Source organism: Orbicella franksi, chromosome 4, assembly GCF_964199315.1.
Source record: "Orbicella franksi chromosome 4, jaOrbFran1.1, whole genome shotgun sequence".
NCBI lineage: Eukaryota > Metazoa > Cnidaria > Anthozoa > Scleractinia > Merulinidae > Orbicella > Orbicella franksi.
Genome location: NC_138148.1, coordinates 1108065 through 1122070, shown reverse-complemented (window position 1 = coordinate 1122070; position 14006 = coordinate 1108065). Strand labels below are relative to the sequence as shown.

At 37.3% G+C, this 14006-nt stretch overlaps 2 protein-coding genes across 3 annotated transcripts; one reads left to right on the top strand and one right to left on the bottom strand.

The window, feature by feature from the left end:
* Positions 1-6: 6 nt before the first annotated feature.
* Positions 7-5950, top strand: LOC145485803 (DNA-dependent metalloprotease SPRTN-like). Its single transcript, XM_081464443.1, has 6 exons — positions 7-339; positions 1224-1332; positions 1958-2002; positions 2577-2651; positions 2846-2869; positions 4348-5950. Exons 1-6 carry the CDS (start codon positions 65-67, stop codon positions 5272-5274), a joined length of 1455 nt encoding a protein of 484 aa, XP_081320569.1. The 5' UTR covers positions 7-64; the 3' UTR covers positions 5275-5950.
* A 126-nt stretch (positions 5951-6076) lies between these two features.
* Positions 6077-12360, bottom strand: LOC145485804 (uncharacterized). 2 transcript variants are annotated; one of them, XM_081464445.1, is made up of 6 exons: positions 11897-12360; positions 11380-11866; positions 11102-11274; positions 9677-9784; positions 8544-8687; positions 6077-7810 (listed from the first exon to the last, which is right to left on the bottom strand). In XM_081464445.1, exons 2-6 carry the CDS (start codon positions 11612-11614, stop codon positions 7043-7045), a joined length of 1428 nt encoding a protein of 475 aa, XP_081320571.1. In that variant the 5' UTR covers positions 11615-11866; positions 11897-12360; the 3' UTR covers positions 6077-7042. The 2 variants fall into 2 exon arrangements, with proteins under 2 accessions (XP_081320571.1, XP_081320570.1); XM_081464444.1 differs by having other exon boundaries at positions 11380-12360.
* Positions 12361-14006: the final 1646 nt, after the last annotated feature.

Here is a 14006-nt window from a genome sequence, read left to right as displayed (position 1 = left end):
TTTACCGGGCGCCATCTTTGATTTTGATCTCAAACAAAAAAGAGAAAACTACCTGTTTTTAACAATGCTTGAGATATCTGAAGATGTCGATTTGGCCTACGCACTCAGCTTGCAAGAGGAACTCGATCAAGAACAGAAAAACGGGGAATCAAACTATTTTAAAGCCGCAATTCCTTTTACTTCTAGTAAGAACGTAGCCCCTGTTTCAGTTGTGGATGAATCGTGGGAACTTATTGATCCTATTCCCGATATACGGCAGTTATTTCTTCAATTTAACGACGTCTACTTTAAAGGACTTTTAGGCTCCGTTGAAGTGAAGTGGAGCCCACGAATGACATTGTAAGTGAGGCTAGCTTATTCTATTGTGTTTTGTTAATTAATGTAAGGTTTGCTAGCGAAGCTGCAAAATTTTGGCGGCAAATACAAATTTAAGAGATTCATGTACGTCACTTGCATGCATAATCTTAACTGCATTTAGGCATATCTTAAACCCTTTTTCCTTGTCTAATTTACTTTTTGTTGTTCTTACCTCACCCTCTTGGCCTTCCCAATCTCTTAAATATCCATAAGGAGTTCAGGGGTGCTTACCATTTACAGAAACCATCCGGTTGGAAATTTCAGGCAAAAATATTAACCAGTTGAATGTGACGTTGCGGGAGAGGGAATCACTATTAAGTATATCCACATCAGCTAGAGAGACTTAAAAGAGCAGAAAAATAGCATCACCTCAAATCACAGCCCATATTTTCAGAAGCTTCCCAAACGGAATTGCACAAACCATTTGATTTTCCAACTGGAATTTCTGGTTTTCCCATGTAAATGGTAAGTACCCCAGGTCCCACCTTTTCTAGAATCTTTGCTTAAAGTCACTATAATTTTAGGTTTTCTTTAGAAAAAATAACAGGTGGCAGGCATGTGACTATTTGATAAATATAATTTTAAAGCTGTGTTCATTTATCTCAACTTTGTCCATCAACATCCGGATTTCCCCCCCCCCCCCTCTCCCCCACCCTGCCCCCACTCTTCCCTATATTATCCAGTTGCCTATTTGATATTAAGAAGGAAATCTGTGAATATTTGGTCCTGTACATACTGTAAATGAAGCTGCAGTATATTGAGTATATCATATGTATATGGTAGCAATGATTTAATCTTGGTTTCATTCATGATATATTATGCTCAGGGAAGTCTAAAAGTGTTATTACATGTTCTTGATCCATTAGATGTGCTGGACTGTGTTGTTATGAGGGCCGTGGAGGACTCTGTTCTATAAGACTCAGTGCACCATTACTCAAGTTGCGTCCAAGAAAAGATCTTGTACAAACGTTACTGGTAATTTTCATGATGTCTGTCTTTTTCCCATTTGTTCAGGACTAGTTCTGGGCTTGTGGTATCAAAATACTATGTTGTGTTGATGCATTTATATGTAGGTTGTGCTGTCATCATTTGAAATCATCAGAAGTGTTGCTTCGTTAGTGTAATCCATCAGTCAGGGTTGGCCAGGGGTTTTGGGTATACACTAACAGTATACAGGGAGATTTTATATCAAGTATATGGTATTTTGACGCCAAAATTGGGCCTTTTATGGGTATAAAGTATACCTTGTTTTTCCAAATTTTGGTGATTCACATGAATTTGAGGGGAAATTTTAGGTATAACGGGTTTTTCTTTTCAGGTATATAATTGGGTATACCACTTCGCCTCATGGCTGATCCTGACCAGAGCATGTATAACTTGACAGCCACAAAATTCAAATAAATAAGATTGTCATATCAGAGAAGGGGAAGAATTCAAGGTACAATAATATTTTTGAATTTAAGGGTGTTCTGCAGACTTACCCTGAAAATGCTTTTATCATTAAACAGACCAGAAGTTTCTTACCTGTAATAGTACTATGGAGGTTTCCTTAAGTTTGTAAATTATGTAGTACTAATGTCAATAATTTGTCTCTTCTCAGCACGAGATGATACATGCTTTATTGTTTGTAACACAGAACAACAAGGTAAATGGCTTATTTGTTTCTTGATAGACTATGAGTAGTCGGTTTTTGTTCCTGAAATCCTTTGGGCATGGAATTTGGTTGATATTATGCAAATTTGAGAAAGAAACGAGGAGATAATGGGAAGAGGCAAATTCATGATGACATGATCAAAATTCCAAACATGCAGTTTGTGGCTTTGCTGCTCACCACTCAATCATCTGTTTTAGAAACTTGAGTTCTTGCACACTAGGAAAAGACTCTCTTGAGAGCCCTCTAGAGATCTGCCCCTGAGCACATTCTTTTGTTACTTACTGCTAAAACATGACTTGATCTGACTGACAAGAAGGTTTATTAAGTGTTTGTCAAATCTTACTGGCTAGAAAAGCCAGATGCTTAAATTAGAGTGCAAGGAAATGACACTCAACTGGTTTAATGTTACTTGTCTTGAGCAAAGGACTACTCAGTCACAACTGCTTTGAACAAACATTTATGTAGCACAATCACCATGATGATAGTGTCCCTGTAAGTCCTGTGGATGGTCAACAGGCTGCTTTAGAACTGACATAAATGCAAGTTTTACTTCTTTATCTTAAAGGATCACGATGCTCATGGGCCAGAATTCCTAAAACACATGCAAAGAATCAATGCAGAAAGCGGAGCAAAGATCACTGTAAGTGCTCCATGAACTCTCATACTTAGGTATCCATGGTCAGCCTGTAGTTTGTGGACCATAAAACTTATATTACACATGATTAAAAAATGTATTTTGTAGTTCTTACAATCATTTACTAGCCAGGTATCTTCTGCATTTTAGTCAATATCCTAATAATTATTGATTTTGATACATTTTATTTATTTATGCAGGTTTATCACAACTTTCATGATGAGGTGAGCCATAACAATTTAGCAAAGAAGTCAAGTTTAATTTAAAAACTTTCTTCTACTCTATAAGCACCTCAAATTGAACAATTCCTAGTAGTTTTTCAGACCATGAGGTTACCAGATTGTCTTAAAATTGGTATGTAGAGGAGATCTTTCAACATACATGTAGGTGACTTCCCAGATCAGCATGTATTGATTCTGACCAGTTATTACTGAGAGAAATCAGTGCAACCATACTTGCCAAGGGACAGGAATTTTTTCCTCTTACACTATGAAACTGCTTATGGAGTTTGCTACTCTCTGTAGTAGGATACTAGTTCAATACTGGCTACAACCCAGAATTCTTGTCAGTTTTGCCCTCTGTCTTATAATTTTCAGTATGTCAGTTCTTTTGAGTAGAGATTGGCCCAGTGAGGGAGAATTGTTTTGGCCATGAACACAATGTAATGATCCCAGCCAGGACATGAATAGACAGATTCAGCTAACATGTTTACATCCTCGTTGCCACCCAATTAAGATCATGTGATGATTAATTTGGAATGTTACAATTGTTCTGTTTGTACAATACTCCTATGCAATCAGTTGAAGGGTTTCATGCGAAAAGGGTGTATTTGACATTTTGGGCCAATTTTTATTTTTTGCAGGATTGAGCTAATTTTTGGCAGACTGACTTGTTTTGACATGAAAAGCATCATTGCATAATTGTTTTTGTTGATTTGCACTTTGTTTTCGAGAAATAACATGTGCAAAAAAACTTACTTTTCCGTGCGGCATTTTTTGGAGCGAATCCTTCCAAGGTGGATTTTGACGTGGCGCAAACTTAAATGGTTACTTTTAGCAGCTTCAACAGCACGGTTTTTTTTAAATAGATGTTTTGATTTTTGAAAGAAGTAGAGAAATAGACTGGAAAAAAAAATTAACTGACCTCATATCGAACCAGTGTCACAACAAAACAAGCTCGCATCCAGCCAGTTCAGCGCCTTATTCGCTTGCGCTAACGAAGCAACAGTAGGAGAACTGCGTAATTATATGAATAATAAAACTAGCGGCAAATACCACGCTTCAGTGACTTCATCATTTAGCAAAACAAAGGTTTCTCTTGTTTTTCACTCAACAAAAGATATCCAAAAGATACCCTTGGAAAACTGAGCATTTTGCATATGTTATTTCTCGAAAACAAAGCGCAAATCAACAAAAACAATTACGCAACGATGCTTTTCATGTCAAAACAAGTCAGTCTGCCAAAAATTAGCTCGATCCTGCAAAAAAAAAAAATCAGCCCAAAATGTCACATATGCCCTTTTTGCATGAAACCGTTCAGTTGTGAGTGACAAATTGAACAATTTTTATCTCCCAAATGAATCGTTACATGGTCTGAATTGGTTGGCAACAAGGATGTAAACCATGTTAGCCAAATCCGTCTATTCAGAGCTCCTAACCTGAAATTCCTCATATTAAAGTTAAGCTGTTGTATTTTCTTCCAGGTAAATGTATACCGCCAACACTGGTGGCAGTGTGATGGCCCTTGCCGTAAGAGGCCACCTTATTATGGGATGGTCAGGAGAGCTATGAACCGAGCCCCCTCTCCAAGAGACACATGGTGGGCAGACCATGAACGAACATGTGGTGGGAAATACACAAAAATCAAAGAACCCGAAAACTATGGTGCCAAAAAGAACTCGAAATCAAAACAAGGAAAAAGTGATGCAGAAGCAGGAGCTGTGAAGGGCAAGAGTCATGCACTGGGTGGAAGTGATTCTGGAACATTGCCAAGATTTTTTAAACGAAAAATAAGAGATAGTGATGCTGGTAATAGCAATTCTGACAGTGATTTTGAAACAGGAAAAAAGAAAAAGAAGCCCTTGAGTGATGACCGTGATGAGGTTCCATTAAGTAATGGTGAAGCAAGTAAACCAAAGATAAGCCAGCCAGGTTCATCAAAGAGGGCTGCTGATGTAATACCATTCTCTGGTCCTGGTAGAACATTAAATTCAAGCACTGGAGTGCGTAACACTGATAATGAACCTTTGTCTAAACAAAAGGACTTGCAGATATTTTCAAAGCAAAAGTCAAATGGAACTAAGAAACCAGCCATTGTTATAAAAACACCATCACCAACTAAACCCAAAACAAATACCTCTCCGACTCTCACAATTGTGGATGCTTTCCAGAGAGCAAGGGACAAAAGCAAAGGCTGCAACAGTAAAAATGATTTCTTAACAAGTCCTAAGTTGGGATCTCAGAGAAAACCAATTGAGTTGTTACAAGACTCTCCAAGTTCACCTGTTCAGGAAGTTACCATGTCAAGTTGGGATTCTAATTCAAGTGAATCAGTGCAGTGCCCTGTATGTCAAGCATTAATTCTAAAGTCCAAGATTAATCAACATCTTGATTCGTGTTTGGAATTTTGATCATGTCATCATGAATTTGCCAGTCAGCTGTTGGGTTTACAAGGAAAAGGTTTTTACATATAAAATATACATATATGAACCAGAGTATTTTTAATGTATTTTAAAGTGGCTAGGGTCTGGAACAACAGTCACTAAGGAAGTTTTAGATAGATGTTTTTTTATAACGAAGAATAAACTTATGTAGTATAATGATGTGACAGATGGAATTTTAATACAGTCACACTCCATCAAAGTGTTTTGCATTACATGTAGTCTTTATCATCATCATTCATGTACTTTTTGCTTCACAGGTTAACCTTTCACAAGAAGGACTGTCACAGTAATATTATACTAACTTCAGTAATCTAGGAAACTAATTTTTCCCTCTGCATTAAGTGATAATTTAGCTCTGCTTCTTCTAACAAGCAGAGATTGTGTAGGGCAATGTTAATGCACCTGTCAGCATTCGCCATTTGTACACATTGCATGGCTATGATGTTCAGTAATCTTTCCACAGGCATCAATCCCATTTATTGGAGTAGCACAACACAGAAAAGGTGTACTTTGGCAAATTGTACTGATGGAGTGTGACCCCTAATTGTTTGTTTAATACAAACTGTTGAGTAGTTACATATTTTTATGAGATTTGACAAGAGAGCGATGTATATTTTCAATAAAATGAAAGATTTTATATTCCTGAGAGCCTCTGTAGTACTGTACTGTTTTGATGTTTTTCTTTAAACAAAGCACTGGATGTTGCTACAGAAATAATTGTTGGCTAGCAACAGCATTATTGTGGTTTGGTATGGTGACTGTGGAACATCAAGTGGACAAATGTCTGTGTTTGAACACAGGCATTAGCTCTTTTGACAACTTTTAATACTCACTATTAATAGATCAATAACAACTATTAAATTATATAAATTTAGTGATAGACCAAAGTTGTACCAAACCAATAAAAACGCTGTCCTGCCTGTGACAATATTGTTTTTATCCACATGCGTGATATCATATTTGAAATCATTTCTACAGTAAATTGTTGGTGTATGATTGCAGGCGACCCAGACATTGAATACGATTAATACATGGCATTATGCAGTTGGCGATTGCGTTACAATTTTAGCCGTTTATAAGAAAATGTATGAGAATGCTTTGAAAATTACTCTTAATGCTACTTGTCGAAAATGATTTGAATAAAATGGTTTACCTTATGTTTGCATTGCGTTATTTTGATGTCTCTGAGTTCCTGGAGGTGGTTTAGAGCCATTTAGGCGAGTCTTACTTTCTGGCGGTTTGCGTTGGGGGAAGCAAACCGCCAGAAAGTAAAACTCGCCAAAATGGCTCTAAACCACCTTCAGAAACCCAGAGACATCAGAATAATGCAATGCAAACATAAGGTAAGCCAGTTTATTCAAATTATTTTCTACATGTAGCATTTAGAGTAATTTTCGAAGCATTCTCATACATTGTCTCAGCCTGTTGTCTTATAAACGGCTAAAATTGTAATGCAATCACCAACAGCATAACGTCACATATTAATCGTATTCAACGTCTGGGCCACCTGTGGTATGATCAAAACATCTTTGGATCTTCCTTGCAAGTCTTCAGCAATCTTCTTCGGTTATCTTCAGAAATCTTCAAAAGTTTACAGAAACTGCACTCGCACCACACAATAATGCTGATAGGAATTTAATAGCTTATGATTGCTCTCTTTTGAAGTACAAAATGAAAGCATTTTTTACCAGCAGTAAAATTGTTTTCTATAAATCAGTTGTTGTTTACTTGTCATTTAAGTTTCTCGTTGTAGCGCGCTGTTGTTCTCATGAACTACATAATCATGATCGCCAAATTGTCTAACACAGCAAACTAATTGCATGTCTCTAAGAAGTTGTTGAAGCCTGTTATTCAGATTTGCTAACACTTCTTCGTCCTGTGTGGCAAAGGTCAGCTGCCTTAATTGTTCTAACAAATCCCGGCATTTTTCTCCTGCATCCGCACTGGAAAGGGCTACATTAATGTCATTGGGAATGGTATTTGTGTCATCAGGAATGGTATTTGTGTCATCCAGAATGGTATTTGTGTCATCAGGAATGGTATTTGTTTCACTAGGAATGCTATTTGTGTCATCAGGAATGGTATTTGTGTCATCAGGAATGGTATTTGTTTCATTAGGAATGGTATTTGTTTCATTAGGAATGGTATTTGTGTCATCAGGAAGGACATTCATGTCATCTGCGATGACCTCAATGGGTAACTCGTCTAACGAAGTATTGAGAGTTTCACTGGCAGATGACGGTTGATCTACTGGTATGCTGGTCTCTTGACTTGAGTCACGATTCTTTAGTTTGCCTCGAAGTATGTGTGAGCGGATGTCATTAGCAGTTGGATAAAATCGCCTGTTGGTGGGTTGAGGTAATTCCTTGTCCTTGAATAGCACGTTTTTAACAAAGAATTCCAGCTGATGTTTGACTTGGTTTGTGTTGGTCAACCCTTCTGCTACCAACTCATGTATCCTGTTGATAATCCTCTTATCGACTCGCTGACACATCCCGTCTTCCTATCAAAGAACACCACAAGAGTTACTAAAAACTGTGTTTTGATGCTTGCTTGCTAGTAGCCTTGAACTTTCATCGAAACCTGATTAAGGAACAAGGAGATTCATCCATCAAGAAATGTGGTATTGATGGTTAATACAGATGATATTCCTTGAAAAAGCAAAATAAGAAATCTCAAGCCTAGGCTAACTTTTGATATATAATTATTTCAGAGTAGATACCCTGGTTAACAGTTGAATTATAATACAACAGTCTGCAAAATAGCTTCAAATTAGCCTGTGTTACTAGGCAATGTGTTAAGCAGCAGATTTCACATCCCTCCTTAATCCCTCTTGAAATTTTCATTTAAGTTCTTGACCCATTCTGGGAACCTGTTTTTTTCCAAAAAATAATCACATAAGCCACATACCATTTTGCAGTCTACAAATATCACTAGTTTGTGGTCTACAAATATCTTCCCTTTTTCCTCAAATATTTTAACTTGTATATAATTATAAGCATGCTTAACAATAATATTGATAACAAAGTCTTAGAAGTATAAGAACTGTCTCAAATTGAAAGGAATGTGTGGGATTTTGCATGAAGAAGTGAGAGTTTGAACTAAGGCATGAAGAAACTGTTTGGCGATTCAGTTTCAACTAGTGTCTTGTTTGTTTGTTTTTGTTTGTTTCTTTTTGTTTTCCCGTTTGTTTTCGTGGTTGTTTGCTTATTTTTTGTTTGTTTGCGTGTTCATACCTGGCCAATCAAATGATTCTGGTGATCTGAAGGAGAAGGAAATTGAAAGTATATTCTTCTTTCTGGATTAGCATTTCCTTCTTTCAGTGCTTCCCTCAACATCTTTGATGCTATGTTCTTATTGCTTTTGCTACCATGTGTAATCTATTGATAACAACAACATGTTATGTGTTGCGGTTAAAAATTGTCTAAAGTGGATTTAAAGACATTTCTTACACCAGTTCTATTATTATTTTCCTTTGTCTGCCTGGTTGCCCTTTCATTATTGGAAGCAAAAACGATGCCTTTGCATTTCAGTAGAGCAAAGTTCCATAAAGGGTGGTTTTTGCCAGCACATAAACAACATACCCAAATGCAGTAAGGTACTGTTAAGTAGTGCCTTTGGTTAGGAAATTGTCCTAATCAAACGCTGCAGTTATGTGCATCATATTGTGTCAGCATAAATTACTTACGCTCGTGTGTTTATGAGAACCAGCCCTTATATGACCAGCAAATGGACAATAAAACTTCAACTGAATCAAAATTGACAGGGTGGATCCATTAAAATTTGTAATAAAGAGACAATACCGTAACAAGCATTCGCATTGGTTTAACAGCATGGCTGAGATTACAAAGCACAGAGCTCTTTAACGCTCACACCTTATTCCACCATTTTTGTGCAGGTACACGTAGTGTCAGATTGCTACAGATCTTGTATTTTACAAACCAAGATACATTTTATGTGTCATTACAGCTCCAACCAAAATTAACAAGAAGATATGCACATGGTATGTGTTTTTATTGCCGCAATTCAGAAAAAAGAAGAAAGACAACACTGTCGGCTCATCAGTAAAGCACAGCACTTGCATACAATTCATAACACCATTCAACTGAAGAATGAAACTTGTTTGAAGCCAGTTTATCTACAAAATGAAAACGTAAGTACATCTTTGATCACAAAACAAATAAATATGCCTTTACCGTGCTTTGAGTTATCATAAAGCATGCAAGTGACACCAAGAGCAGTCAAGAAGCTGGAAAGCTGTACAGGTTTAATAAAACAGGATGTGGAAATGATGTTGAAGTTATATTATTTAATATAGTTTATAGATGTTTATTTTCCATCACAAAGGAAAAGGGTGGTAGAACATCACCTTAAATCGTGGAAATGCTAAAATATCTCTCAGCTTTATCTTTGCAGGACAATTTAGTTTCTGTTTGCTTTGGGTGTTTCTACGTTTCTTAACAACGTTGACCTCAGTCTGTGAAGGAAAACATTTTCCAATGATTAAAACAAGCAATTGAGGACTTTAAGGGTGCTATAAGACCTTCAACAATCTTTGCAGGAACTTGGCAGGGACCTGAAAGGTCTGCAAGAATCTGCAAGATCTTTGAGAATTTGAATGAGGAACCTATTGAGTAACAGATTTTTGTCAAGACCTCAAAACCCCTAACAATCTTTAGAAGACGTCCAGTGGTTCCCAGCATTCTAGTGACGTCTAGAAAAATGTGGTTCACTTATTCTTCCCAAAAGGCAAACTTGTGTACGAATTAGATTAAAATCCTCACTTCATAAAAATATTTTTGCCAAATCATGCCAAAAGGGTGCTAGCAAATTTAAGGTGGCCGAACACAGTTTTGAAGTGCCTATGCCTAATTCACCATTACTTTTAAACTATTTATGCTTTGGCGCCCGTTTTTTGCAAGAGTCAAGGTTAACCTCAGAAGGGTTTATTCTCGCATTTTGGCTAAGGTGTGTGCTGTTACCATGGTAACGGGGCTGGTTAAAAACAAGGCTTAAGAAATGGTTTTTGTTTATTTAAAAAAATCCAGTCATTAGATTTTTTTCATCATTTGCCCACTACGAATTGACTTTCAATCCCTTCTGTCAACACTGTTCTAATAAAATTCTGACATAGATGATTTTCGTAATTCGCCTTAAGTAATTTTCACCGCATGTTCTGAATTATTTAAAATTCCTTATGTCAAAATTCAGATTTTTTGTGATAGATCATTCACATGGTTTCTGAATTATTTTTTTGCCAAATTTCTTGAAATTTTAACGACTGGATTGTTAGAAATTGGCAAGTTTCTGCAAAAGCAATCGGTCTCAATTTTTCGAGCAACTGCGCATGCGCTGCATTTAACTGGGTTCTTTCGGTAACAAAGAAAAAGCTGAGAATTGCTGGGTTCTTTGCATCGTTACCTTTTCTAATATATCTTTGCAATAAAAGACTAAAGCCATCAATACACTACATCCAAAAATTATATAGAGAAAAATAGCACAGATACTGCGGGTGTTGAGTAAATAAAATGATCGCTCTATTGACGGCATGTTTGTTCTTGCAATCCTTGTGCGCGCGCTGAATTGCATCAGCAAAAGCGCGCGCAAAAACTGTGTTCGGCCACCTTAAACTAATTTACAGTTGCTATCACTGTTCTATTACTACGTAGCATTATAGGCAAGCAATGCATACAGAAGCTTTCTATTGTTGACATCTTCAAAAGGCTGTAAAGAAGGTCAAAATGAGAGTATGTTGGTGTTTTTATTTCATCATGCAATTGGAGATTTTATTTACCTCTGCTTCCTCTCTCCTCTTACGTTTAAGAGCCGTGTTCCTGTCCACGCCATGCTGGCAGTCATAAACTTTTGAGCCCAAAATTATGAATGGAACTCCATTAAAACTTATTTTAGCTCCGTCTACAAACTGGGAGTCTTCCCAAAATATTCTGTGCGGTCCTTTGGTGTAATCTAGGTGAGAAGCAAGTGGCGACTGAATAAGATTTTTATACCGTGCAGCCTGCTGCATGCTGATATTAAAAACAGCCTGGCAAATTTATTATGAATCCCACTCACCGACAGATCCAAAGTCTTTTGTTGCCTTACAGCATGCAAACTTTGCTGTTGATTGTATTTCTAAATCCTCTATCAGTTTGTTGGCTTCCTCCACAGAAAATACGTATCCAAAATTCCCCCCTAAATGAACCGCCATCTTGTTTTTCCTTGGAACTGGGTACGGGTTGGAGCGTTGGAGCAGGGTTGGAGACTGGGTCGCAAAGAATGCTGGGAAAACAAGGCGGTAGACGGACATAACGTTAATTGCAGGAATGGCTCCGAGAAGGCTCCGAGCCTTTTGATAATAAACCGCTGACCAAAACTATATATGCTGACATACTTGCTTACATCATATACTTTCACCACCTTTCATGTTCGTCCATACACCTTCATTCACTGATATACTCGTTCATAAACCTTCATGCACCTTCGTACAGCTTCATCGACCTTCATACACTTAAATTCACCTTCATACACCTTACATGCACCTTAATTCACCTTCATCCACCTTTATACACCTTAATTCACCTTCATACACCTTCGTACACCTTCGTACACCTTCATCCACCCCCTTAATACACCTTCATACACCCTCATACACCTTCATACACCTTCATACACCTTTATCACCTTCATACACCTTCATAGAACTTCGTACACCTTGATACACCATCATTCACCGTCATCCACCTTCATTCACCTTCATACAACTTCATTCACCTTCATTCACCTTCATAGACCTTCATAGACCTTCGTACACCTTCATACACCTTCATTCACCTTCATACACCTGCATCCACCTTCATAGACCTTCATTGACCGTCATTGACCTTCATTTACCTTCATTTAAGAGCTGTTTCTGTTGTTTTGACCGGTATTAAACCCTCACTATTTACAAGGACACAATTTGAAGACATCAAATATAATAAGAAATGACAAAAAATTAAGGGAATTACAGTGGAATCCGGTCACCAATGGCCATGAAAATTTGGCCGTATTAACTTTCATGACTGATATAATTAAATTGAGTTGCGTCTCGGCAGATATACCGTTAACTTTCGAAAGTAACGACCCTCGTTACTTTCGGAATTAGCGGCCTTTAGGGCTCGTTACTTTCGGGCAGCACAAAATGTCATATGAAGTTGGTACGACTGAGTTCTTTACAAAACGAAAGACGTAAACTCGTCAAAAACAGTTTTTTAAACATCAAACTTCAAAAGTTCTTCGTTCCCGTTTAAATCTATGTTGCTGCCACGTGGGTGGGCTCTTCCTTCCTAGACCGTGTTGTAAGCGGTCAGCAGGAAAGCTAGTCAGATACTGTAACCTGTTTGAGCCAACTTCATGACACACTGCTACGGTTAGTCTGCTGTAACCATTATTTCAGTGTGTTGGTCGAGTTTTTAAATTTGAAGAAACGTTCCTTTTAATACGCTCCTATTGAAAATGATACAAAGTTGTCGATTTTATTTAAAGAAAAGTTCCTATTAGCACGTCCCTGTAGGTGGCCACAGTAACGTGGGTTTTCTTATATATTTGTGACAGGCCAACTTGCATGAATTTGTAACTTTTATTTGAAATTGTGAAGTATCGCTAAATGACGTGCTGTAATTCTGGATTTTAAGAGTGATTTTCTGAGAGTGTCGAGAATCGGAAGACAGTCACGAAAAATCGATTTTTCTTTTATTTTGCCAAAACATACCTTTGGGTGAACTTATTCAAGGAAAAATAGTTTAAAGTTCCAACGATTTATTTTACGGCCAAAATTTAAGAAAGTTCGAAATTTGCATATAATGGCGGTTTTCGCGGCTTAAAATGTTCAGAATTTCACGCTTCTTTACGAAAACAGCGGGGGCGTAAAAACAATCCTATGAAAACAAAACTTGGCACAAATATTATTTCATTCGTATACTTTAAAATCGGGTAATAAGTTTCTTGAAGTTTTGTTTGAAGCTTTTTAACGAAGGGTATTTGCACAGCCGCTATTTTAGTCTCTTGGCAAGCAACAAATAAAGGCCAACTTTGACTAGTATAAATGGCCTCTGTTATATATCATTTGGTCAAAATATCTACATTCTAGGAAACCTTGGTTACTGTTTTTTTTACCTGAAAAGTTGTAGCTCTGGGAATTAAAATGTTCCCCGTAAGTGAAATAAAATGTTACGGCATGTAAGCGAGTTCAATTTAATGCAAATCACAAGGTTATTCTTTAGAAGTCAACGGTTTAAAACAGGAAACAACGACTCACCGTTACTTACGTTCCTTCTGCTGCTATAGAAATGATTTTAACTTCTCAGTGTCCTTGTGAGTTGTTGTAAAATATTTCCAGTAAAACAGCGAGCATAAATGGCCATAAAATTCGACAAGGTCGACAATGGTTATATTTGAGATGAGACCGCACTGAGTGGCACACGCAGTCCTCGCTGTTCGAATAGCGGATAGTGCGAATAGTACGAATAGTCTCGAGTAGAGCGAATAATGGCGAACAGTCTCGAATAGTGGCGAATAGTGATGAATAGTGGACAAATAGTGCCAAATAGTGGCCAAATTGAGGGAATTTGGTACCCAATTTTCCCACTAAAAAGCATAGATGCTTATCAGTACAAAAGGTGTTTCTAAACGTAATTTCTTCTGTTTTCACCGCTGCAAAA

Excerpts from the sequence above, each read along its gene's own strand:
- LOC145485803 (XM_081464443.1), top strand. The coding sequence starts at position 65 with ATGCTTGAGATATCTGAAGATGTCGATTTGGCCTACGCACTCAGCTTG. Across the intron at positions 340-1,223 it reads TGGAGCCCACGAATGACATT|ATGTGCTGGACTGTGTTGTT; the intron begins GTAAGTGAGGCT and ends TTGATCCATTAG. Across the intron at positions 2,870-4,347 it reads ATCACAACTTTCATGATGAG|GTAAATGTATACCGCCAACA; the intron begins GTGAGCCATAAC and ends ATTTTCTTCCAG.
- LOC145485804 (XM_081464444.1), bottom strand. The coding sequence starts at position 11,614 with ATGTCCGTCTACCGCCTTGTTTTCCCAGCATTCTTTGCGACCCAGTCT. Across the intron at positions 9,785-11,101 it reads AGAGGAGAGAGGAAGCAGAG|ACTGAGGTCAACGTTGTTAA; the intron begins GTAAATAAAATC and ends TTTCCTTCACAG. Across the intron at positions 7,811-8,543 it reads AGAATCATTTGATTGGCCAG|GAAGACGGGATGTGTCAGCG; the intron begins GTATGAACACGC and ends GTTCTTTGATAG.